We start from the raw sequence: 25,695 nt of genomic DNA on the forward strand, positions 1-25,695 counted from the left end.
CTTAAATTCATGTGGTCAGAATCTGCTAATCTGGGGTATTTAACAGAAATGTTTACATAGGCTTGAAAAATACAGATTTTTTAAAATGTTTCACTTTCATTTACTTCCTCCTGATAAATTGGATAACGTCAGCTGAACTTAGTTCCAGAATAAATTAATAATTTTTAAGATTATTTGTTTTTGGCACTTGTCCATTCCTAACTGTGCCTGAGAATGGAGTTAACTACATTGGTAGGTCAAACATTCTCATGAAGCCAGACTGTATAAGGGTCAATTTATTTTTTGGAAGGACATTGAAACAACATTTGGTTATTGTTGGTGAACCTTTAAAAAAAAAATCCAGCTCTTTATTTACTTATTTAAAGCTGCCATGCTGAAATTTGAAGATAGTCACAAAAAGCTGCAGTAACTCAGTGGGTCAGACAGCATCTCTGGAGAAAAGGAATAGATGACGTTTCGGGTCTGAAGAAAGGTCTCAGCCTGAAACGTCGCCTATTCCTTTTCCTCAGGGATGCTGTCTGACCCCCGCTGAATTACTCCAACGTTTTGTGTCTATCTTCGGTTTAAACCAGCATCTGCAGTTCCTTCCGACACATGCTGAAATTTGAGTCTGTCTTTACATTGATGGCCCAGAACTCTGGCTGCTCACCGCTTATTTACAATGCCACCTGGGCTTGCTATTGGAAAGTTTCTCTTGGTTTTGGCTTGTTGTGTTTGCTCAATATTTTTTGGGGGGGAAGTATTCATACATGGACATTGGATGAAAACTTGATTATGGAATATTGTTATGGAATATACATGTTTTTCTTGAGCTGTCACAAACTTGTGGAATTATATTTAATGATACTATTATTAATTACTATTATTAAGCTCTTGTGACATTGAGACTTTTTTGGAATCAGATAGTATTCTGGTTCGACATGTAAAATATTTGCAGACAGTCCACTGGTACATATTTCTGTTCTTCCTATTTTCTAAAATACAGTGGTTTTTGATTTTCAGATGTGCACATTTGTGGACAAGCTGACAGCCCAAAACAGGCGGCTTGAGGATGAATTGCAGGATCTTGCAGCCAGAAAAGAGTCTGTGGCTCATTGGGAAGCTCAGATTGCAGAAATTATACAATGGTAGGTAGCAGTCTTTGTGAATAAACATTAGTTCAGTTTAGTTTATTGTCACGTGTACCAAGGTACAGTGAAAACCTTTTGTTCTTCATGTTCTTCATTCCCCTGCATTTGAACGATGTCATGGGCTCCAGTTTGAAGTCGCCACCTTCATTCAATGGGCAGTGATGTGGTTCAAGGTTCTAACACTTCACTGATTGTATTCCTTAAAAGGTGGGATTTGTCCATGCAATAAATCAATGTTAGAAAAATAGATCTTTGAATAAGGGGCTCTTCAACAAAGAGCTTCTTGTTGGCTCAGTTTAGTTTATTGTCACGTGTACTGAGCTACACTGAAAACCTTTTGTTGCGTGCTACAGAAAGACAATACATGATTATTACAATCGAGCCATTTACAGTGTATGATAAGGGCATAACATTTAGTGCAAGGTAAAGCCAGCAAAGTCCGATCAAAGATAGCCCAAGGGTCATCAAAGAGGTAGATAATAGTTCAGCATTGCTCTCTGGTTGTGGTAGGATGGTTCAGTTGCCAGATAACAACTGGGAAGAAACTGCCTCCGAATCTGGTGGTGTGCATTTTCACACTTCTTTACCTCCTTATTATTGTGTAAAGATTGGAAACTATCTACTCTGAGATCATACATGTAGCTAACCCACAATTGTAGAGCCTTCAATCTACTTGTGCTGTATACTTTTAGGGTGAGTGATGAGAAAGATGCAAGAGGATATCTGCAAGCCCTGGCCTCCAAGATGACAGAAGAACTTGAATCCCTCCGCAATTCTAGCCTTGGTTCAAGAACACTGGTATGATTTATAATACTCATTTTCTCTATGTGAAGTCCTGATCATTTTTAAAACAATTTTGATTTATTGAAGAATGGTAGTCTTTCTTCAAACCAAAGGAAATAATTTGTTGAAGAAATATAAAATTATAGCTTTCTAAAAATCTTACTCTTTAGAAAGCATGCTAAAACAGAACTTAATGATGAATAATTTCATGCATGAAGCATAAAGCATGTATTTTTCCGCAATGAGGAACATTTTGTCATGATTCATCTGTATATCTACATAATCAGCAAATCTTTAAACCAACAATACAAAATAGTGAAATATTGCTCTGCCTCTAATTGGTAAATGTAACTTATTAGAATTTCTAGTCATGCACATAAAATATTTCGACAGAAAACTATGTACTTCATGTGGATTAATGGTAAACTATCTTCAACTGAAGAAAAATGTTATGAAGGTTTTGATTCCACTTTTTTGATAATAGAGTAACAAACAAAAGTCTGGAATATAAAACATAGAATAGTACAGCACAGGAACAGGCCCTTCGGCCCACAAGGTCTGTGCTGAACATGATGCCAAGACCATCTCTGAACTGCCTGCACGTAATCCATATCCTTCCATTCCCTGCATATCCATGTGCCTTTTAAATGCAATTCAGGCAGCACATTCCATGCAGGCACCACATTTTGTGTAAATAAACTTGTAGTGCACATCTCCTTTAAACTTTGCCTCTCTGGCCTTAAAGCTATGCCCTCTAGTCTGACATTTCCATCCTGGGAAAAAGGTTCTGACTGTCAACCCTATCTATGCCTCTCATAATTTTACCTACTTCAAGCAGATCTCTCCTCAACCTCTGAAATTCCAGAGAAAACAACCTAAGTCTCTCTAGTCTCTACCTGTAACTAATACCTAATCCAGACATCATTCTGGTAAACCTTTTCTGAACCCTTACCAAAATCTCCACAGTCTTCCTGTAATGGGGTGACCAGAACTACACCTAATACCCCGCATTCAGTCTAACCAAAGTCCTATAAAGCTGCATCATGACCTCCTATCTCAATGCCCTGATCAATGAAGCCATGTACTTGACCACTCTATCCACTTGTGTTGCCACCTTCAGGCAGTTATGGACTTGGACCCCAAGATCCCTCTGTACAGTGCATTCAGAAAGTATTCAGACCGCTTCACTTTTTCCACATTTTGTTACGTTACAGCCTTATTCTAACATGGATTAAATTCTTCTTTTTTTTTATCATCAATCTATACCCAATACCCCATAATAAAACAGTGAAAACAGGTGTTTAGAAATGTTTGCAAAGTAATTAAAAATAAATAACTGAAATATCACATTGACATCAGTATTCAGACCCTTTATTCAGTACTTTGTTGAGGCAGCTTTGGCAGCGATTACAGCCTCAAGTCTTCTTGGGTATGACGCTACAAGCCTGGCACACCTGTATTTGGGTAATTTCTCCCATTCTTCTCTGCAGATCCTCTCAAGCTCTGTCAGGTTGGATGGGGAGCATCGATGCACAGCTATTTTCAGGCCGCTCCGGAGATGTTCGATCGGGTTCAAGTCCGGGCTCCGGCTGGGCCACTCAAGGACATTCACAGACTTGTCACGAAGCCACTCCTGCGTTGTCTTGGCTGTGTGCTTAGGGTCGTTGTCCTGTTGGAAGGTGAACCTCTGCTGCAGTCTGAGGTCCAGAACGCTCTGGAGCAGGTTTTCATCAAGGATCTCTCTGTATTTTGCTCCGTTCATCTTTCCCTTGATCTTGACTAGTCTCCCAGTTCCTGCCGCTGAAAAACATCCCCACAACATGATGCTGCCACCACCATGCTTCACCGTAGGTATGGTATTGGCCAGGTGATGAGCGGTGCCTGGTTTCCTCCAGACGTGACGCTTGGCATTCAGGCCAAAGAGTTCAATCTTGGTTTCATCAGGCCAGGGAATCTTTCTCATGCCTTTTGGCAAACTCTATGCGGGCGTTTTACTGAGGAGTAGCTTCCGTCTGGCCATTCTACCATAAAGGCCTGATTAGTGGAGTGCTACAGATATAGTTGTTCGTCTGGAAGTTTCTCCCATCTCCACAGAGGAACTCTGGAGCTCTGTCAGAGTGACCATCGGGTTCTTGGTCACCTCCATGACCAAGGCCCTTCTCCCCCGATTGCTCAGTTTGGCCGGGTGGCCAGCTCTATGAAGAGTCCTGGTGGAAACAGGATGCACCGAAGCTCAATTTTGAGTGTCATAGCAAAGGATCTGAATACTTATGTAAATGTGATATTTCAGTTATTTATTATTAATTACTTTGCAAAAATTTCTAAACACCTGTTTTCCCTTTTTTTATTATGAGGTATGGTGTGTAGATTGATGATAAAAAAAAGAATTTAATCCATTTTGGAATAAGGCTGTAACATAACAAAATGTGGAAAAAGTGAAGGGGTCTCCACCTTAAACTCCACCTGCCATTTCTCCACCAATTTCTGTAGCTGATCTAAATCTCGCTGGATATTTTGAGCCTTCCTCTCGGTCCGCGACCCCAGCAATCTTGGTGTTTAAGAAGGAACTGCAGATGCTGGAAAATCGAAGGTAGACAAAAATGCTGGAGAAACTCAGCGGGTGAGACAGCATGTATGGAGCGAAGGAAAAGGCAACATTTAGGGTTGAGGCCCTTCTTCAGACTGATGTAGGGTGGGGGGGCGGGAAGAAGAAAGGAAGAGGTGGAGCCAGTGGGCTGAGGGAGAGTTGAGAAGGGGAGGAGAAAGCAGGGACTACCTGAAATTAGAGAAGTCAATGTTCATACCCGCTGGGGTGCAAACTGTCCAAGCGAAATATGAAGTGCTGCTCCTCCAATTTACGATGGTCCTCACTCAGGCCATGGAGGAGGCCCAGGACTGAAAGGTCGGATTCGGAATGGGAGGGGGAGTTGAAATGCTGAGCCACCGGGAGATCAGGTTGGTTATTGCGAACCGAGCGGAGGTGTTGGGCAAAGCGATCGCTAAGCCTATGCTTGGTCTCACCGATGTAGAGCAGCTGACATCTAGAGCAGCGGATGCAATAGATGAGGTTGGAGGAGGTGCAAGTGAATCTCTGCCGCACCTGGAAAGACTGCTTGGGTCCTTGAATGGAGTCAAGGGGGGACTCTGAACTTTGATCAACTGGCCTTTAAATGACTCCCACATGTCAGATGTGACCATTCCCAATAACAACTGTTCCCAAAGTACCCTCCCGAGCTCCTGCTATGGATATGAAAACCGTATTGACATTAAACTGTTGGAATGCCTTGCCAACAATGACCCCCATCTCGACCAGAATCGTCACCTATTCCTTTTCTCCCGAAATGCTGTCTGACGTGCTGAGTTACTCCAGCTTTTTGTGTCTATCTTAAGTTTAAACCAGCATCTGCAGTTCCTTCCTACACATGACCCTTTTAGGAATTTGTTTTGCATTTAGTTTTTCCTGTTATTGAATTTAAAAAAGTGAGCCTTGATGCCGCCTTAACTTAGAATCTATTGAATCCTGAGACATTGGATATTCATTGGCTATTTTTAAGGTAGGGATAGATAGATTCTTGATTAATATGGGTGTTGGAGGTTCTGCGGAAAAGGCAAGAGAAATGGGGTTAGGAGAGATAGATCAGCCATGATTGAATGACGGAGTAGACGTGATGGGCCAAATGGCCTAATTCTGCTCCTATCACTGATGACCTTGTGACAGTGAAAACAAAATTAGCATCAGTATTGACATAGGAAAAACAAATTAACGCTGAATTTTACAATAGACAATAGGTGCAGGAGTAGGCCTCTGTATTCGGCCTTCGGCCATTCGGCCTTCAAGCCAGCACCGCCATTCAATGTGACCAAATGTTAACAGCCCCTGTATGTTAACAATCAGCAACTACCCTCGATGAATATTATTGCGTTAACTGGTCTTTGTTAATTCTCTACGTCTTCTTGTTTGCTTCTCCAGGACCCTCTGTGGAAAGTGAGACGCAGTGCAAAGTTGGATATGTCGGCTAGATTGGAGTTACAGTCAGCGCTTGAAGCAGAGATACGTGCTAAGCAGTTAGTGCAGGAAGAGCTAAGTCGGGTGAAAGCGACGAACATGGCTTTTGAGAGGTATGGTGTTCATTATTAAGAATTCCTATGAATTAAAGTTTGCGTTCGGTTGCACTCTGCTCATTTTCTCAGCGCTGAAAAGGTCCATATAAATGTCATCTTTGACCATTGCAATCTAAACGTTAATCTAAAGCATTATGCTGGAAGATCATATTTCAGAAGGCTATTTGTAGTAACTGTTTATTACGCTTTCATCTTTTATTTATTAACTTTAAATCTTAGTTGCAATTTTAAATCGATCAGCTGTTAAATTTCTTTTTTTTTGTTAAATCTTTTACAATTTGGGTGTTTATGTGGAATGATTTTTTTTTTAAACAAGACCAGAAGCTGGCCATGTAACCTTCCTGTCTCCGTCCCCATCCTGATGTATCAAAGGTTTCAACGGTTTCAAAGGTCTTTTATTATCACATGTACCAATTAAGATACAGTGATATACGAATTACCGTACAGCCGTACTAAAAAAAGCAACAAGACACACAACTACATAAAAGCTAACATAAACATCCACCACAGCGGACTCCCCACGTTCCTCACTGTGATGGAAGGCAATAAAGTCCAATCTTCTTCCCGCATTCTTCTCCCACGGTGGTCGGGCAGCCGGTGGTCGAATCTCCCGCGTCGGGGCGATCGAAGCTTGGAGTTCCCGAAGTCGGTCTCTGACCAGAGACCGCAGGCTCCACGATGTTAAATTCAGCAGGCACCCGCAGTAGAACTCAGAGGTCGACCCCTGGCAAAGGGATCGCGGGTTCCACGATATTAATTCCGCAGGCACCTGTGGTGGAGATTCCGGGTTGGTCTCCAGCAAAGGCCGCCAACTCCACGATGTTAGGCCGCAGTGTGGATGGAGATACGATACGGGGAAAAAATCACATCTCCATCGAGTTAAGAGATTGGAAAAAGTTTCCCCCAATCCCCTCCGCCCCCCCCCCCCCACGTAAAAGAAGCTGAAGAACACTAAAAACATACATTTAACACATACTTTAAAAAAAACTAAGAAGAAAGGGACAGACAGACTGTTGGCGAGGCATTGCTGGCGCCACCCGGTGGTCATCATGAGATCGATGCTCATTATCTTACTGAATTGCAACCCCCCAAGCCTCCTCTTAATTAAATCCCTTGAGTCCAAATATCTTTTGAGTTTTGGTCTCAAATATATTCAACAACAGAGAACCTACATCCCTCTGGGTTCAAGAATTCCAGAGAAACCTGGATGAAGAAATCTCTCATCTTGGTTCTAAAGTTTAGTTTAGTTTAGAGATACAGCACGGCAACAGGCCCTTCGGCACACCGAGTCCGCACAGACCAGCGATCCTTGAACATTAACACTATCCTACTGTATGTAGATATGATGGGACAATTTATATTTATACAAAGCCAATTAGCCTACATACCTGTACGTCTTTGGAGTGTGGGAGGAAACCGAAGATCTTTGAAACAACCCACGCAGGTCACGGGGGGAACATACAAACTCCGTACAGACAAGTACCCGTAGTCAGGATCAAACCTGGGTCTGTGGTGCTGTAAGGCAGAAACTCTACCGCTGTGCCACTGTACCGCCCCTGAAGGCCTATCCTCTTTCCCTTAGACCATGCCCTAAATCTAGTCTACCCGGTCAAGGGTTATAGTCAATCGGCATGTACCCAAGGTGTGTGCAAGGTCATGATTGGAGTCGTGTGCCATTGGAGAAAGGAAGTGGCCATTCTGGAGAGCGTACAGCAGATATTCGCTAAGGTAGTACTAGGGAGGAGAAACTATGGTTTTCGAGATGAGACGTGGTTTCTAAAGATTGCTTCCTTTGGAGTAGAGAAGTGAAGAACAACTTGAATGAATCCTGATCCATGTTTTGTAAAATTGTGAAGGAATTGAATGGAGTCAAGCAAGAAGGGACGTTTTATACATTGACCAGATGGTGATCAGGGGTGTTCAATTGAATGTTATCATCTGTGAGTGTGCAAAAGTGAGGCGAATTTCTTTGTTTCGGATGTTGCAACAGCGACGTAGTTTTAAGAAAATATTAGATGTGTTTTAAATAAATTTAGGTGCAGGTTAGTTGGATTAATTTAGGAATAGTAGCAAAGATACAATACAATACAATACAATACGGTTTATTTGTCACATTACACATAAAGTGCAAGTGAAATGAATATGTCAGCAGCGGTACAATTATAAAGAACCCACACAAAACACAATAAAAATGTAACATAAACATCCACCACAGCATTCATCACTGTGGTGGAAGGCACACAATTTGGCCAGTCCTCCTCCATTTTCCCCCGTGGTCGGGACCTCAACCCTCCGCAGCCGTTGCTGCGGGCGTCCAGATGGTAAAAGGACAAGGTACAAGTCCAGGTAAGTCCAGAGTCGGCTCTTCCCCACCGGAGACCGTGGCTTTAAGTTGGTGTAGGCCGCAGGCCGGCGGTCGAAGATTTAAAGTTTAAAGTTTAAAGTTCCAGCCGCGCCGCAGCCAGAAGCACCGCAGACCGCAGGGCCGGCGGTCGAAGCTCCCCTCCATGGGTGATGGCAAGTCGCCACCGCGCCTGCGGTAGAAGTTGGCCGCGGGCCGGCAGTGATGGCTTCTTCTTCCCCCCGGGTCCCCCACGAGGGATCCCGGGCTGCGGACGCCGCGCCAGCTGGAGCTCTGCAGACCGCGGCTTCAGGCTGCCGGCTGCCCCGGGCCAGCGAAACGGAGCGCTCCCCTCCAGCGAGCCCCAGCGAGGGCTCGCCCGCTCCACGCCGAGAGTTCACGCTGCGCCCGCCGCTGAAGCCCCGGGCGCGTCTCCGGGAAAGGCCGCGCCGATCCTTGCTGTTAGGCCACGGGGGAGGCGACCTGGAAAAAGTCGCCTCTCCATGGAGGAGGTGGCCGAAACGGTTTCCCCCACACCACCCCCCACACAAAACACACAAAGAAACATTAAAAACATACTGTAAAACATAGTTTTTTTAAAGTTGAAAAAAACTAACGCGCTGCTGACAAGATGCTATTGGCTGTAAATTATCTCAATCAGTTCCATTAGTTGATGCCAGCAAACCTTGTGACTGAAAGCACAAGTTTTGTTGGCAGCAAGTCATGGAAGTCAATTTTATTTCTCTAGCACATTTAAAAACAACTCTCGTTGACCAAAGTGCTTTACATCAGTGCAGGTACTAACGTGCTACATACAATGGTACATATATTTAACAATACATACATAAATACATCATACATAGCACCTTCAGAAGGCAGACCAGTCTGAAAGCATACAGCCCTACAGGCCCACATTACTACTGATACTACTGATTTGGATAGATGAGCATGTTGCTGCTCTCCTAAGTGACCACTGCACACAGGGGTGTTGTGCTTTAGTGACCTATTGTGAAAGCATCCTCCCTCAAACTACTCCATTAGCAGTTGGACTGGAAACCCGAATCAGTTGCTGCATGTGGAGTCTGGTTGGCATCCACGGTGGAGCTCACGATATTACTATCCCAGTATTTTCAAAGCATGTCCTGGGATAGTAATAAGGTACAATTGAGTTGATTTTATGTTCATTATTATCTGGCCACAATGTTTAAAATGACATGGATGTTGTCTGAAGCAGTTTATGAAAAGCTGAAGCAGTTTTACAAAAATATAAAATATATTTTCAATATTCTTTAACCTAGCAGTGAGTGAAAGCAGAGGCATCTGAGATCAGAGATCGTCGGTTTAAGGAGAAAAAGGTATTGAGGACAAAGCTGAAAGTGGACAGCTCGGTTGATGAGGCAGGCATGTACGGAGAATCAAGATGAGCACTTGAATTGCAAGCACAGTTATGGTTCATGTGTTGGTAAATAGGATTAGTGCAGATAAGACTTGATAGTAAGGGCATGGTAGGCCACAGGATCTGTTTCAATGCCATGATATTCAATGACGGACTTATAAAAGTAAATTTTCAATGCATATTTCACCTGACAGCCTTGACCTGATATTAAAAGTTCATCGATAGAGTGGACAATCACAACCTTTTTCAAAGGGTGGAAATGTCAAAGACTAGAAGGCATAGCCTATGTTGAAAAGGGCAACATCGAAAGGGAATTTCTGGTTATATATTCTTGTGTGGAATGTTCATTAGGATATTAAGATTCCTCTGCCAAAGATGCCACATGTTGCAGCTTCGTGGTGACAAATGGAATGGCTGTGAATCCTCCCCATTCTGACTTTTCAAGTGAATTTAAAAGATTTAGTTTAGAGATACTGTGTCGACACAGGCCCTTCGGCCCACCGAGTCCATGTCGACAAACGATCATCCAAACACTAGTTCTATCCTACACACCAGGGACAATTTTACAGAAGCCATCTGTCTATCTACAAACCATCTGTGGAATATGGGAGGAAACCGGAGCACCCGGAGAACCCCACCGTGATCACGGGGAGAACGTACAAACTTTGTGCAAACAGCACCCGTAGTCAGGATGGAACCCGGGTCTCTGGCGCTGTGAGGCAGCAACTCTACCGCTGCGCCACCATGCTGCCCACATATTCTTGTGTAGAATGTCCATTAGGCTATACCACATATTGCAGCATTTTGGTGACAAATAGAATATCTGTAAATCCTCCCCACTCTGACCTTCCATCTCCGTGAATTAAAACCTCATCAAATTAAATTCCACCCAAATATAAAACTTGTATCTGTCAAATTCATTTAGCTATTCTGCATTCTATTGTTCATGAACTATTTTATAGTAAGCAGAAGGAAGCAGATGCCAAAAACCAGCAATTCATGGAGGAGATACTGAATTTAAAGAAGGAATTGGAGGAGAGTAGAGCCAGGACAGAAAAAGGTTAGTGATATTTGCTGCTTGAATCTACTTTACTGTGAGTTTCCAGTATAGATATGGACAGCTTTTTTAAAATGTTAAATCTGTATGGTGATTAACTTTAACTTCTACTTTTTCCATTAAAGGACTCAAACTCCCCGATTTTCAAGACTCCATTTTTGACTACTTCAACACCTCTCCTGTTCCACATGACTTAGGATTTAAAGTAAGTGTTCTCTATATAGTGATCAGGCCAAATCTCGAAAGGATATGTTATCCATGTGGAATCACAAGTTCTATTAGAGCAGAGAAGAGATTAGAAATACATCCTGAGTAAAGCAGGGCAGAAAAAACTGTACGTGGTGGGAAATATTAATTAAATTATGCAGAGATTGTAGAAAGTAATTTGGTGTATTCAACTGCAGGAAGGAACGGCAGATGCTGGTTTCAACCAAAGATAGACACAAGATGCTGGGGTCACTCAGAGGGACGGGCAGCATCTCCGGAGTGAAGGAATGGGTGGGTGATGTTTTGGGTCGAGACTAAGAAGGGTCTCAACCCAAAACGTCTCCCATTCCTTCTCTCTAGAGATGCTGCCTGTCCCGCTGAGTGACTCCAGCATCTTGTGTCTATCTTTGATGTACTCAAGTGATTGATGTACGTATTTTCAAGGTTTGAGCCAAAAAACAAAATTAATGCAGATTTAGTTCACACTCCATTTTTCCAATGCTAATTCTCCACAAATTAAAATTTTGAAAGTGAATTGGATGTACACTTTATTGCATGGAGTTATACTTATTCCAAACATCTCCCACAAATCTGTAAACTGTGTTGCTTTTAGTGGCCTCACTGTCTTCCTTTAAAAGAAATCTGATTATATCCCAATGCAGTAGTCTCTTTGCAAGAGATGGTGTCCTGATGAAAACCTTTCAGTCTGTGAAGGGAATTCACTAAGTGTGTTTTTCTCGTATCTGTTGCACTTAAGGGCTCTGTTTCATCCTCGTCTACATCATCTCTCCTAGCATTTTGGGAAGAAGTAAGTTTCAGTGCTTGCTTTGTCACCCTAACTGTTACAAACTTCATAAGCTGACCCTACGAACCAGCTGTGTTTCCTTCTGTGTTACTCACTTCTGTGTCGCTTTACGTGAAACTTCCTCTACTTGATTCCCACCGCTCGTGTTTGAAAGCTATTAAAATAAACTGGTGATATTTCATACTTAACTTCCTAATTGCTGTTCCCATGACACTCAATCGGAAAAATAATCTTCCATTGATAACATAATTCAGCAATCTACTAAACACAAAATGTTGCCATTTTTTAATACATATTTGTTTGAAATCAGTGCATTTGAGAGAATTATTCGGCCTCAGGAGTTCAAATGAAATTAGACAAATGCTTTCAATTACCCCTCATTAATTATTTCAGATAGTTTTAACTTGTTTTTATAATATATCTATGAGTGATTCAGATGTGGTCTCGAACTTTCATCTAGTAAAGATAAACACTTTATAGTACTTTTCTCTTTAGTCCCTAATCCGTGGGTCTGCTGAGGAGTTTACAGTCGCTTATTTGAACTCCTGAATTTGACTCCAAATGTAACTAGCGAGCATGTAATTGATCTGCATCTTAGAGCTTTGGAATTTACAAAAGCTAGGTGACCTGACATTTACTCTTCCCTGTCTGATATGTTGTTTTAATGTATTGTTTCAATGATTCTTGTTTTCTGGCTATCTTTTTCAAACTTGATGTCTTCCATCAAGCCCTGCTTTTCAAAGAAAAGACATGTAAGAAAATATTTTGCCGTACCTGACAGCATCGATTCTTTAGTACGTTGTAGATCAGGTTATGGTTCGAGAATAAATTACAATTGAAGTAAAGTAGTTCTTGTTACTTAATATGAATCATTATTTTAAAATGGTCTTTATGTTAAAGGATTTTGTGTGTGCTTTTTAAATATGTCCTCTGATAACTCAGTGTAAGGTACTCAAAAAGATGGAGATCAAAGATCCAGTAGCTACATAAAAGTTATAACACAGCTTGATAAAATAAAAATGCTGGAAATATTCAGTGACTTTGAAAACTGGAACAGAGTTCCAAGCAAAACTCCGTTGAATACGAAGCTGTGTGATATTAATATTTAAGCTAACATGGAAAATAATGGAATTTCTCAGTTGATCAGGCAGAATCTTTGAAGAGAAAAACAGTGTCGATCACAAATTGATAACTTTTATCAAGCTGCTGGTACGTGTTATTTGTTGCGTAGGAAGGAACTGCAGATACTGTTTTAAACCAAAGATACTGGAGTAACTCAGCGGGACAGGCAGCATTGCTGGAGAGATGGAATGGGTGACGTTTCAGGGCAAAACCCATCATCAGACCTATTTAAACCGAAGATAGAAACAAAATGCTGGAGTAACTCTGCGGGACAGGCAGGTCTCGACCCGAACCGTCAACCATTCCTTCTCTCCAGAGGTGCTGCCTGTTCCGCTGAGTTACTCCAGCATTTTGTTGTTCTATATTGTTCTGAGATAGGATATTGTGTTTATGACTTTCTCAGCAACCTCAACTCATAATCTAGCTTGTACTCCAGTACAGTATTACATGGTACAGTATTGTTAATGCACTACTCTTTAGGAAACGCATTTAAATAGTGTATTTTAAACATTTATTATACTATTACAGTACTATTTGAAGGAAAGCTAATGTATTTCTCCAGTCACATTGGGCATACTCGTATCTCAAACAGCACCTGAAATAAATATGTAGGAAGGAACTGCATATACTGGTTATACACTAAAGATAGACACAAAATGCTGGAGTAACTCAGCGGGACGGGCAGCATCTCTGGATAGAAGGAACGTCACCCATCCCTTCTCTCCACAGATAATGCATGTCCCGCTGAGTTACTGCGGCACTTTTGTCTACCTAAAATAAATAATCTGATCATTTATTTCATTATTGTTACATGTTGGCTGTCACTTTTGCCACATGTCAACATTCTTTAAAAAAAATCTGTGACGGAAGAGATAATGTTTTGTACAAAACATAATTTTAATGAATCTGTGAAGTAATAATTTGGCTCTTTGGGATGCAGTCTACGTAAAATGGTAGACACGGGGAACTGCAGATGCTGGTTTACCAAAAAAGAGACGACATGCTGGAGTAATCCAATGAGTCCGGCTGCATCTCTGGAGAATGTGGTGAGGTGATGTTCCGAGCCGGGACCATTCTTCAGACTGATGGTAGTGGGGGGTAGAAAGCTGCAAGAGAGGAGGGGCTGGGGCACAGTCTCGCACGTGATAGGTGGATACAGGTGAGGGTAGAATGGTAGACAAAGGCCAGAAATGAAAAGTAAGAAATCTATCTCGTGCCTTCTGTCTTTTTATCTCTGGCTTTTGTCCAACCTTCTGCCTATCTCCCCCCCCCCCCCCCCCCCCCTCGCCTATATCCACTTATCACTCAATCACCCGAAATGTTGCCTATCTATGTTCCCCAGAGCTGCTGCTTGACCTGCTGAGTTACTCCAGCACCAAGTATAATGGTTGTTTTGTTCAATTGCTTATTTTGAGATCTGCAACCAACACCATCTTTGTTCTTGGGATCACTGGTGTGTCACAAGAGGAGGGATTACACACACTGGTCTTAAACCAGTTTGAGTTTAGAAAAATGAGAGGTTATGTTATTGAAATGCACAAAATTTCCACTGAGCTTGCTGGGGAGTACGGGAATGACATTGCCTTTGGCGGCAGTGTCTGGAAACAGGTTACATTCTCAAAATCAGAGATGTTTGTTCTGGACAGAAGCGAGGAGAAGTTGGTTCATCTCGAAGGTAGACACAAAATGCTGGAGTAACTCAGCGGGACAGGCAGCATCTCTGGATAGAAGGAATGGGTGATGCTAGAGGTCCAGACCCTTCTTCAGACTGAGGGTCGGGAGTGTGAAAACGAGAGAGGGAAAGCAAGGGTTACTTGAAGTTAGAGAAGTCAATATGCATACCGCCCAAGCGAAGTATATTACTTTTTTTTTTTCTTTTTTTTAAAAACATTTTTATTAGAAGTACGGTAAGTTACAGTAATACACAACACATATGTCTTAATACATTTTTTTGTACCGCTTCATTTTTTAAGCTTTAAGAAAAAGATAGAAGTAAAGAAAGTAAGGAAAGTGCGCAAGAGTCGTGAAGGTGCAAGAGAGTGTTGAGAAAAGAAAGCCCCTTAGAAAAGAAGTTAGAGAAGGAAGTAAAGAAAGAAAGAAAGTAGACCCTAGAAAAGAAGGAAAAAGAAAGGAGAAACAATCGCTCTATTATAACATTAAACTCCGCAGAAAGGGAACTCCCAACCAAGTCTCTTTTGTTGTTGTTTTTGTTGCCAGATCCTGGTACCATTTATTTATTTATTTATTTATTTTTAAAATTACTATTGCACCTCATGCTTGTAATAGTTCCAAAAACGTACACCACGTCTTTTGGAATTGGTCTGCTTTGCCTGCTAAGAGGAATCTCATCTCTTCCAGATGTAGTGTTTCAAACATATCTGATATCCACATTTTTATTGTTGGTGTGGGCGCATTTTTCCAGAATTTAAGTATAAGCTTTTTTCCCCATTATTAGCCCAGCGAAGTATATTCCAAAGCACAGTTCAATAGAGTTTTTGACATCAAAGAATATGCAGTTTGCGGGTAAAATTGGCTCCATGCAAGCTCAGCCATGATCTTATTAAACGGCGTAAGGTTGAGGTGTGAATAGCCTTCTCCTTTTATTTCTATCATCATAGATTTAATAATTTGATGGGCATCCAGAGACGCACTTCTTCATCTCAGCTTATTTTTTGATTGAAAAAGCTTGCTGCCACTTGTAAAAATAATGCATTAAAGTTGTTTTCAAGTGCAATTTTGGGTATGGTTTTTAAAACTTAATATTGTTACTTCTCGGAAACACCTCCTCGCGAACAGAAAGTAGATTGACTTAACTAATTATTTTCAAGCAATAATTTGAAACAGAATGTTTAAAACAGAACTTTATTCCAAATTGATATTTTCTAGAGTGGTTCTGTCAGTGAGTGTGATATTGGGGCCCTGAAACCAGAAGCATCTCCCCTTTCTCCTTCACCCTCAGCTTCTTACCATGTGGGTCAAAGGGATGTAAGTACTATCAAATTTATGCACTTATTTAAAAACAATCTTTCCAGTGAAATAAATGTAAAGCTACCTTATGAAGTATAGTATTCTCCTCAGTAAACTGATTTATAAAGGGCCTGTCCCACTTGGCCGTCATTTGCGCTTCATTTACGCGTTATATGTAAAATAGGTCTGCGCGTTGTGATGCGCGATGTCGCGCGCAAATCACACGGCGACGCATGGTTACGAACGTTGACGCATGGTGACGTAACCATGCGTCACCACGCGATACACGTGAGACGTCGGGACGCCAGCGTGCAATGCCAATGTGTCAGCGTGCATACGCGATACGTCATGCAGGTGGCGCGCGAGGATTTAGTTATACTACGAAATCCTGGAGCACCGCGCGATATCGCGGGCCACTGCATGCGACCACGCCTCACCATGCGCAATGCGTACGTCACCCACGCGTACCCCACAAGTCACGATGCGTCAACCTATTTTACATATGACGCGTAAATGAGGCGCAAATGACGGCCAAGTGGGACAGCCCCTTTATGCTTTCAACACAATTTACCATTCGTTTGAATGCTGTGATCCTTGTTTGGTACTGTTTTAAGTAGTTTTTAATGTAAAAATCGAAGGCACCAACCTCTGTTGATTTTATAACACGTTATTGAAAAGCTAACAAGATAACATGGTATGAACATTAAATTCTCCTTTTTCCAGTCACAACCCCACCCCTTCCCTTCTTCCCACCCAGGAGCACATTCATTTCTCCCACTGTCCTACTTTCCACCCATATCCCTCCCTCCGCCTTTACATTCCTTCCACAGATGCTGCCTGGCCCACTGGGTCATTCCAGCACTTTGTGTCTTATTCAAAAATGCTTATTGCACTGATCTGACTGCAATATTGTTTGTATAGCTATCATTACGGTAATGGCAGTCCAAACTCATGATCAGTAATTTGCTGATCTACTGAGAATATGGGAGGATTTCTTGGGGAGGTGGCATTAATTGTTGTTCATGCCAAAATCTAGAAGCTGGTACCTTAACTTTCCATTCTATTTTATTACATTTCAGGAGCCACTCACGCCTCATCAAACTACTCCTGTTGCTACATCTCCTATATTCGTACAACCTACTCCTTTGCCAAAGGTAATATTTTCTGTACTTTAAGTACTTACACATTTCCTTACTAGGCCATTCAGCCCAATAAAGTTCTGCTGGCTCTCAGAGCAATTGCCTCCCATCCCTATTTTGCAATGGTCTAGTCAATGATGATTCAAGAGAGTTTATTGTCATGTGTCCCTGATAGGACAATGAAATTCTTGCTTTGCTTCAGCACAACAGAATATAGTAGGCATTGACTACAGAACAGATCAGTGTGTTCATATACCATTATCTAAATATATACGCACATGAATAAATAAACTGATAAAGTGCAAATAAACAGATAATGGACTATTAATGTTCAGAGTTTTGTTTGAGTTGAGTTCAATAGCCTGATGGCTGTGGGGAAGTAGCTATTCCTGAACCTGGACCTTGCAGTCTTCAGGCTCCTGTACCTTCTACCTGAAGGTAGCGGGGAGATGAGTGTGTGGTCAGGATGGTGTGGGTCCTTGATGATACTGCCAGCCCTTTTGAGGCAGCGACTGCAATCGATCCCCTCGATGGTAGGGAGGTCAGAGCCGATGATGGACTGGGCAGTGTTTACTACTTTTTGTAGTCTTTTCCTCTCCTGGGCGCTCAAGTTGCCAAACCAAGCCACGATGCAACCGGTCAGCATGCTCTCTACTGTGCACCTGTAGAAGTTAGAGAGAGTCCTCCTTAACATACCGACTCGCCGTAATCTTCTCAGGAAGTAGAGGCGCTGATGTGCTTTCTTTATAATTGCATCGGTGTTCTCGGACCAGGAAAGATCTTCAGATAAAGCACACGCACCAAAATCCTATACTTCCAGCGGCGGAAGTCCGCAGGAACTGGAGGACAGAGATGTGTGGTGCGTCCGTCACTGTTCCCATCGGAAACCAGCACCACTGCGTCGCTAATGTTTTCAACAATGATGAATGAATATTCACTCACACCTGCCCATGAAAACCCTTCTGATTCTCCCACCATCCACCTACACTAAAGAACATTTGCAACAGCCAGTTAACCCAACAACCAGCACTTGTTGGGGAAGTGGGAGGAAACCAGAGTATTAGGGGAAGTCCGCATGACCATGATGACGATGAGACTTTATTGTCACTTGCACCTGGCGAGGTGCCGTCAAATTCTTTGTTTTTGCATACAAAGTGCACAAAGGAGTCGCCACAAAGGTGGCAGCGGCAAAGTTACAAAAAGTACTCGCCCCTTCTTCATTCCCCTTAGTTCTTGGCACCCCCATGCCAGGCCCTCCTTCGTTCGCGACAATGTGGCCCCATACACGTCGGTCCGATTTCAGCCCGACTCCGACTCCAGCCTAACCCGTCCCCCACCCTGACACCCTGTCCCTCACCCCGAGACTCCATCCCCCACCCCGTGACCCCGTCCCCAGCCCCGTGACCCCGAGACTCTGTCCCCCACCCCGTGACCCCGTCCCCCACCCCGAGACTCCGACCCCCACCCCGAGACTCCGTCCCCCACCCCATGACCCCGAGACTCCGACCCCCACCCCATGACCCCGTCCCCCACCCCGAGACTCTGTCCCCCACCCCGTGACCCCGTCCCCCACCCTCTGACCCCGTCCCCCACCCTCTGACCCCGTCCCCCACCCCGTGACCCCGTCCCCCACCCCATGACCCCGTCTCCCACCCCGTGACCCCGTCCCCCACCCCAAGACTCCGTCCCCCACCCCGAGACTCCGACCCCCACCCTCTGACCCCGTCCCCTTGACCCTGAGACTCCGACACCCACCCTGACACCCCGTCCCCCACCCCATGACCCCGAGGCCCCGTCCCCCACCAAGACCCCCACCCTCTGACCCCGTCCCCTTGACCCTGAGACTCCGTTGGAGGCTCTGGCCTGGTCCTGGCATGGTTACAGGGAGAATGTGCAAACTCTCCCCAAGTCAAACTGAACCCAGGTCGCAGGAAACGTGAGATGGTTGGACTAGTTGCCGTGTCATTTGGGCACCAAGAATAATGTCTGTAAAATGAAACTAAATATTCAAAATGACAGGTTCAATGCCAACTTAATTCCAATCTCTGTTTAAAAAGGTAAATAATTGAAGCAGTCTTGTTCAGTGGAGATGTACATGGTTACATCAATTTACCATTTCTGATTTTGTATCCTTTCGATGTTTCTTTAAATTTCCCAGCCTAAAGCCCACCAAGTCAGCATCAGAAACTTCTCCAGCCCGACCCAGTGTAGCCATTGCACCTCTCTGATGGTGGGTTTAGTACGACAGGGCTATGCTTGCGATGGTGAGTACTACAATAGCATCATCTGTATTAACACTTGTTATAGTCTTCAGATTTAGTGGAGACATAAGAGATGCCGATGCTGGAGTCTGGAGTAAAATAAACTCAGCTCATAGTGATACAGTGTGGCAACAGGCCCTTCGACCCAACTTGCCCACACCACCCAACATGTCCCAGCTACACGAGTCTCATCTGCCTCCATTTGGTCCATATTCCTCCAAACCTGTCCTATCCATGTACCTGTCCGACTGTTTCTTAAACGTTGGGATAGTCGCTCCCTCAACTACTTCCTCTGACAGCTTGTTCCATACACCCACAACCCTCTGTGTGAAAAAGTTACGCCTCAGATTCCTATTAAATCTTTACCCCTCCACCTTAAACCTATGTCCTCTGGTTCTCGATCCGTACACCTGGGCAAGAGACTCAGTGCATCTACCTGAGCTATTCCCCTCATAATTTTATACACCTGGAGGAACTTTGCAGGTTCAGGCGGCATCTGTGGAGGGAAATGGGACAGTTTAGAGCCCTGAGCCTTGATGTGGACGGAAGGAGTGGAGGGGAGATGGCCGGGTATAAAGAAGTTAGAGGGGACGGCAAGTGGTGAGGAGGAGTGGATTGATGGGTGGAGTCGAGTGTGGGAGAGAGGGGCGGAGATAGTGACAGGTGGGCATGCGATGTGACAAGGGGCTGATGCTGATGTAATCTGATGTAAAAGTATGGTTGAGTTTGGGATCAAATAAGAGAGGTAGGGTGGGTACATGGGAACGGGGGTGGGGGGTGTTGATGCAGTGAGAGCAGCGGGTAGAGCTGCTGCCTCACAGCGCCAGAGCCCCGGTTTCAACCCTGACTTTGGGTGTTGGCTGTGCGGAGTTTGCACGTTCTCCCTGTGACTGCACGGGTTTCATCTGAGTGCTCCAGTTTCCTCCCACATCCCAAAGATGTGCGGGTTAGTTGGTTTATTGGTTCCTGTAAATTGCCCCCAGTGAGTAGGAGTGGGTGAGAAAGTGGGATATTATCAAACTAGTGTGAACAGGTAATTGGTGCTCGGTGGGGCGAAGGGCCTGTTCCCATGCTGTATCTCTAAACTAAACTCTAAAACTAAACGAAAGGGTATGTGTGGTAGAATCTGGATAGAAAGATAGGAAGATATGGAGGGAGGGAGGGAGAGGGAGAGATGTTCGTGTCCTCGGGTTGTGGATCCACCTGCAGCTTGACAGCAGTAATCTCCCCTCCACTCTCTCACTCCCGAGGCAAGCCCTCGACCCAAAATGTAGACTGCCCATTTCCTTCCGCAAATGCTGCCTGACCCTCCGAGTTCTTCCCCTTCAGAGTTAATGTCGGTTTTATGGTTTAAAACATACATTTGTTGAACTAATTTTGCACCTATTCTTATTGATTCAGTGCACTGTCGATAATATTGGGCAGAAAAATAGTGCAGTTACTGGGCAGCATCCAGATTGCTGCACAGTTTCTTCAATGTACTCACACTGCAATAAAATGTATATATTGGATTGTGTAGTTAACCAAAGTTCACTTGTTCCACAGTTTGCTCATTTATCTGCCACGTGTTGTGCAAGGACAGTGCCCCTCAAGTGTGCCCGATACCATCTGAGCAAGCAAAGAGGCCACTTGGAATAGATGTCCAGAGGGGAATAGGAACTGCCTACAAAGGCTATGTAAAGGTATGAAAACTGCTTCTCATTTAAGTATAGCAAAGAATCTATAGAATTCATGGTGTTTGCTCAATATTGGTAGTTAACACTAAGATGATAGAACAGGAGTTTAGTTGAGAGATACAGCGTGGAAACTGACTCCTTCAGCTCACCGAGTCCGTGCCGACCAGCGATCCCCGTACACTAGCATTATCCTACACACTAAGGGCAATTTACAATTTTACCGGTCTTTGGAGTGTGGGAGGAAACCGGAGCACCCGAAGAAAACCCGCACAGGTCACAGGGAGAACTATAAACTCTGTGCAGAGAGCACCCATAGTCAGGATCGAACACAGCTCTCTGGCACTGTGAGGCGGCAACTCTATCACTGTGCGACTATGCCTCCAGTTCGTGGACTGAATGATGAAGCTGTGCCTGAGAAGGTGCCCTGTATGAATTTATTACATTTGGAATAGACCCAATATTGTTCGCACTATCACACAGCAGAAACATGGAGAGTCCATGCGACTTGAGGGGCAGCATAATGGTGGAGCTGCTGCCTCACAGCGCACGGGTTCCATCCTGACCACGGGTGCTGTCTGTATGGAGTTTGTACATTCTCCCTGTGGCCACGTGGGTTTTCTCCAGGTGCTCCAGTTTCCTCCTCCATGCCAAAGACGTGCGGGTTTGTAGTTAATTGGCGTCTAATGTGTGGGCTGCGAAAGTAGGACAACATAGAACCAATGCACGGGTGATCGCTGGTCGGCATGGATTTGTTGAGCCAAAGAGCCTGTTTCCACACTGTATCTTTAAACTAAACTAAATTTAGTCATCGTCAACAATGTATCTCATGCAACAGGTAACCAACTGAGCTATGGTATTGAAATTGCTTTCCGACAATGTACCGTTTCCAAACTTAACGCACCATTTTTGAAGATTTCATTCGCAAGGGATAATATCACGTATTTTTGTAACTGAAATAAATTCTAAAAGCAATAGTTGTCTAAATTTCAATGGTGAAGTAGAAAGGCATAAAAAAGATGCAAACATTAATTAGGGAAGACAGTTGACTATATAAACGTCGTAAGGGTTTTGCAGAGATTTAGTTTTTGTAGTTTAGAGATTAAGTGTGGATACAGGCCCTTTGGCCCACTAAGTCCACGCTGACCATTGATCACCCGTACACTAGTTCTGTGTTATTCCACTTTCGCATCCTATCCACTGGTGGCAATTTATAGAGGCTAATTAACCTACGAACCTGCAATTCTTTGGCATGTGGGAGGAAACTGGAGCATGTAGAGAAAACCCACGCGGGCACAGGGAGAACGAAAAACTCTGCACGGACAGCTCCAGTAGTCTGGATGGAACCCGGGTCTTTGGTGCTGTGAGGCAGGAGTTTTGCTACAAGTGCTGAAATATTATCTTGATAGAACTTGAATTTATTTCCGGTTTGGTACTTCAGATTCCCAAGCCGACTGGGGTGAAGAAGGGATGGCAGAGAGCATATGCAGTTGTGTGCGATTGTAAGCTGTTTCTGTATGACGTAGCTGAAGGTAAATCTATGCAGCCTGGAGTCGTTGCAAGCCAGGTGCTGGACTTGAGGTACGTTTACATATTTAATGCATAAAGAGTGGATTCTTCATATTTTAACTCATTTTGCTTTTCAAGAGTAGAAGATGGTGATGTATGTTTTGATTGATTTACAAGGTTAACCTGGTGCTTATGCAATGGAAAAATCAATCAATATTTGTGACTCACCATAAGACATAGGAGCAGTATTATGCCATTCGACACATCAAGTCTGCAGCACTCTGCTCACTATTTCTTTATGAATCCTAAAAATTACAGAATTAGATCCATAGTATTCTCTGCTTACGGCTCCTGCAACACTAAGCACTAGTAGTTTAATTTAAAGATACAGCGCGGAAACAGGCCCTTCGGCCCACTGAGTCTGCACCGATCAGCGATCTCCACACGTTAACACTATCCTACACACACTAGGGACAATTTACATTTATACCAAGACAATTAACCTACAAACCTCTACGTCTTTGGAGTGTGGGAGGAAACTGAGGATCTCGAAGAAAACCCAGGCGGATCACAGGATGCACGTACGAACTCCGTTGAGACAGCACCAATAGTCAGGATCAAACCCAGGTCTCGGGCACTGTGAAGCAGCAACTCTACTCCGCGCCACCGTGCCCTAGTTAATGTCACCTAGATGGCTTGACAAATCAAAATCCCATTGCGTAAAGCGTATAATGAATTTTGCATGTAATTTTGTTGCTGCCTTTCAGAGAGGAGCTGAACTCTAATGCGATAAGGCTATTTTTAAATAAAGTGAAATAAGAGCAGCAAATATCAGAAATATTCAGCAGAACAGGCAGAATATGCGGTGAGCGCATAAAAGATAAATTAACATTTTAGGCCAACAATCTTTCTTCAGAATGAGGAAAAGTTAGAAAACAAATGTGCAGTGCCAGGTCTGAATCCAAACAGCCAAGTCACCGTTTCATTACAAGTGATTTTACCCACTGCATTCTTGCTCAAAGATTTAGCCTCGGTTGAATATCATGGGAAACGCAAGTTACAGAGTGACTGAGGAGAATCACTTGACTGAATCAAGCAGTTTTATTTGGAATTATCTTGGGAAGCATTCTATAATTAGAAATGATTGATAGGTTCCAATGGTTATCCATAAATGTGTTACCAAAACACACTTCATCCACTATTTCTACTATCTACTGATAATGTTGTCAAAGGACCTATAAATGTATTTAAATGGAGAAATAGAGTGAAAAAGCGTGGAAACAGGCCCTTCAGCCCAACTTGCCCACACTAGCCAACAAGTCCCAGCTACACTAGTCCCACCTGCCTGCGTTTGGCCCATATCCCTCCAAACCTGTTCCATCTCAACTACCTCCTCTGGCAGCTCGTTCCATACACCCACCACCCTTTGTGTGAAAAAGTTACCCGTCAGATTACTTTTAAATCTTTTCCCCTTCTCCTTAAACCTCTGTCCTCTGGTCCTTGATTCACCTACTCTGGGCAAGAAACTCTGTGCATCTACCTGATCTATTCCTCTCATAATTGTATACACCTCTATAAGATCACCCCTCATCCTCCTGCGCTCCTAGGAATAGAGTCCCATCCTACACAACCTCTTCCTATCGCTCAGACCCTCGAGTCCTGGCAACATCCTTGTGAAAGTATTTGTAAGAAACTGGAGAAATCTTCCTGATAACCTTTTGTTTTGTTAAGATTTCATTGAAATGTTTGTGAAGTGATTAATGCTGTAAACTTTTGATTTGCAGGGATGAAGCTTTTTCTGTGAGTTCAGTGTTTGCATCCGATGTAATTCATGCCACCCGGAAGGATATTCCTTGCATTTTCAAGGTTAGCATTCATCACACAAATTGAATCCTAATTAAGGTAGACACAAAGTGCTGGAGTAACTCAGCCGGTCAGGAAGAAAAAGGATGGGTTAGGATCCTTCGTCAGACTCCTAATAATTTTATTATTGAGATTAGACTCCTAATCAGACTGATAATTATGCAGTTCTTGGGACTCCTCTCTGACATTGGACTCAAAGGGAATATATGAAATATGAATAAAAGTTTCAGTTATGCTTGGAAGCTCTTAATTAGTGCACTGCTTTCATACAATGAATGAGTAACAGGACATATCCCAAATCCAACTTGAACAAAGTTCTCTTTGTCGAGCTTCAATAGGACCTTCTTCTTGGCATTATTCCCAAAACACCTCAACCCCATTGGTTTTCCCTACTGATTCTCATCTCTCCTGGGCCCTCATCTGTGTGATCATTCTCCATACTTCCTTCCCCTTTTCCCTGCCCTGGCCCTCCAAATATGATCAATTCTCCAACTTCATCCTCTATCAATTCCTGCTTTCACAGCCCACTCTCCGTATCTGGCTCACCCCTTGAGACCCTCTTCCCAACTCACGTTCTCTCCACTATTGTGGAGGATACTGATTTTAGATGATCAGCCATGATCATATTGGTGCTGGCTCGAAGGGCCGGATGGCCTACTCCTGCACCTGTTTCTCTATGTTCTATGAAACCCATAAGATCACAAGAAAATGTGCAAACTCCACACTGTGGGTGAGGTCAGGATGGCACCTGATTGACTGGCGCTGTGAGGCAGCAGCTCTACCAGCAGTGCCACTGTGTTGCCCTAAGTGTTCCTACTCAAATTAGTGATTGCTTTGCAGTTCAGTGGCACAATCCTATACTTCATCAAACTGTGGGAGATGAAGATTGATGCTTTGAAAGCAAATAACATGAATAGCAATTGTTTTGTACTTGGGAAACAATCAACACAAAAACTGTTGATCTTTACAGGAAGGAAGGTTGATTATGTGGAATAGTTTAGAGATACAGCACGGAAACAGGCCCTTCGGCCCACAGAGTCCACACTGACCAGCAATCCCCACAAATTAACACTATCCTACACAGAATTGGAACAGTTTTTTACATTCATACCAAGCCAATTAACCTACAAACATGTACGTCTTTGGAGTGTGGGAGGAAACCGTAGATCTCAGAGAAAACCCACGCAGATCACGGGGGGAACGTGCAAACTCCGTACAGACAGCACCCGTAGTCAGGATGAAACCCGGATCTCTGGTGCTATAAGGCAGCAACTCTACCGCTACACGCCCTAAATTATATATATATATAAATGTGATTTA

General features: G+C 43.5%; 1 protein-coding gene across 3 annotated transcripts in view; it reads left to right on the forward strand.

The window, feature by feature from the left end:
• The window catches only part of cdc42bpb (CDC42 binding protein kinase beta), a 189,323-nt gene that overhangs the window by 150,391 nt on the left and 13,237 nt on the right, over positions 1 to 25,695 (forward strand). For all 3 annotated transcript variants that reach the window (XM_033026492.1, XM_033026491.1, XM_033026490.1), the window contains exons 17-27: positions 1,003 to 1,127; positions 1,823 to 1,928; positions 5,884 to 6,032; positions 10,735 to 10,832; positions 10,955 to 11,034; positions 15,850 to 15,948; positions 17,010 to 17,084; positions 19,228 to 19,333; positions 20,876 to 21,012; positions 22,445 to 22,584; positions 24,297 to 24,378. In XM_033026492.1, coding sequence (XP_032882383.1) covers positions 1,003 to 1,127; positions 1,823 to 1,928; positions 5,884 to 6,032; positions 10,735 to 10,832; positions 10,955 to 11,034; positions 15,850 to 15,948; positions 17,010 to 17,084; positions 19,228 to 19,333; positions 20,876 to 21,012; positions 22,445 to 22,584; positions 24,297 to 24,378 — 1,197 coding nt within the window. The remainder of the gene's footprint in view (positions 1 to 1,002; positions 1,128 to 1,822; positions 1,929 to 5,883; positions 6,033 to 10,734; positions 10,833 to 10,954; positions 11,035 to 15,849; positions 15,949 to 17,009; positions 17,085 to 19,227; positions 19,334 to 20,875; positions 21,013 to 22,444; positions 22,585 to 24,296; positions 24,379 to 25,695) is intronic.

The sequence above is a fragment of the Amblyraja radiata genome, chromosome 9, assembly GCF_010909765.2.
Source record: "Amblyraja radiata isolate CabotCenter1 chromosome 9, sAmbRad1.1.pri, whole genome shotgun sequence".
NCBI classification, from domain to species: Eukaryota; Metazoa; Chordata; class Chondrichthyes; order Rajiformes; family Rajidae; genus Amblyraja; species Amblyraja radiata.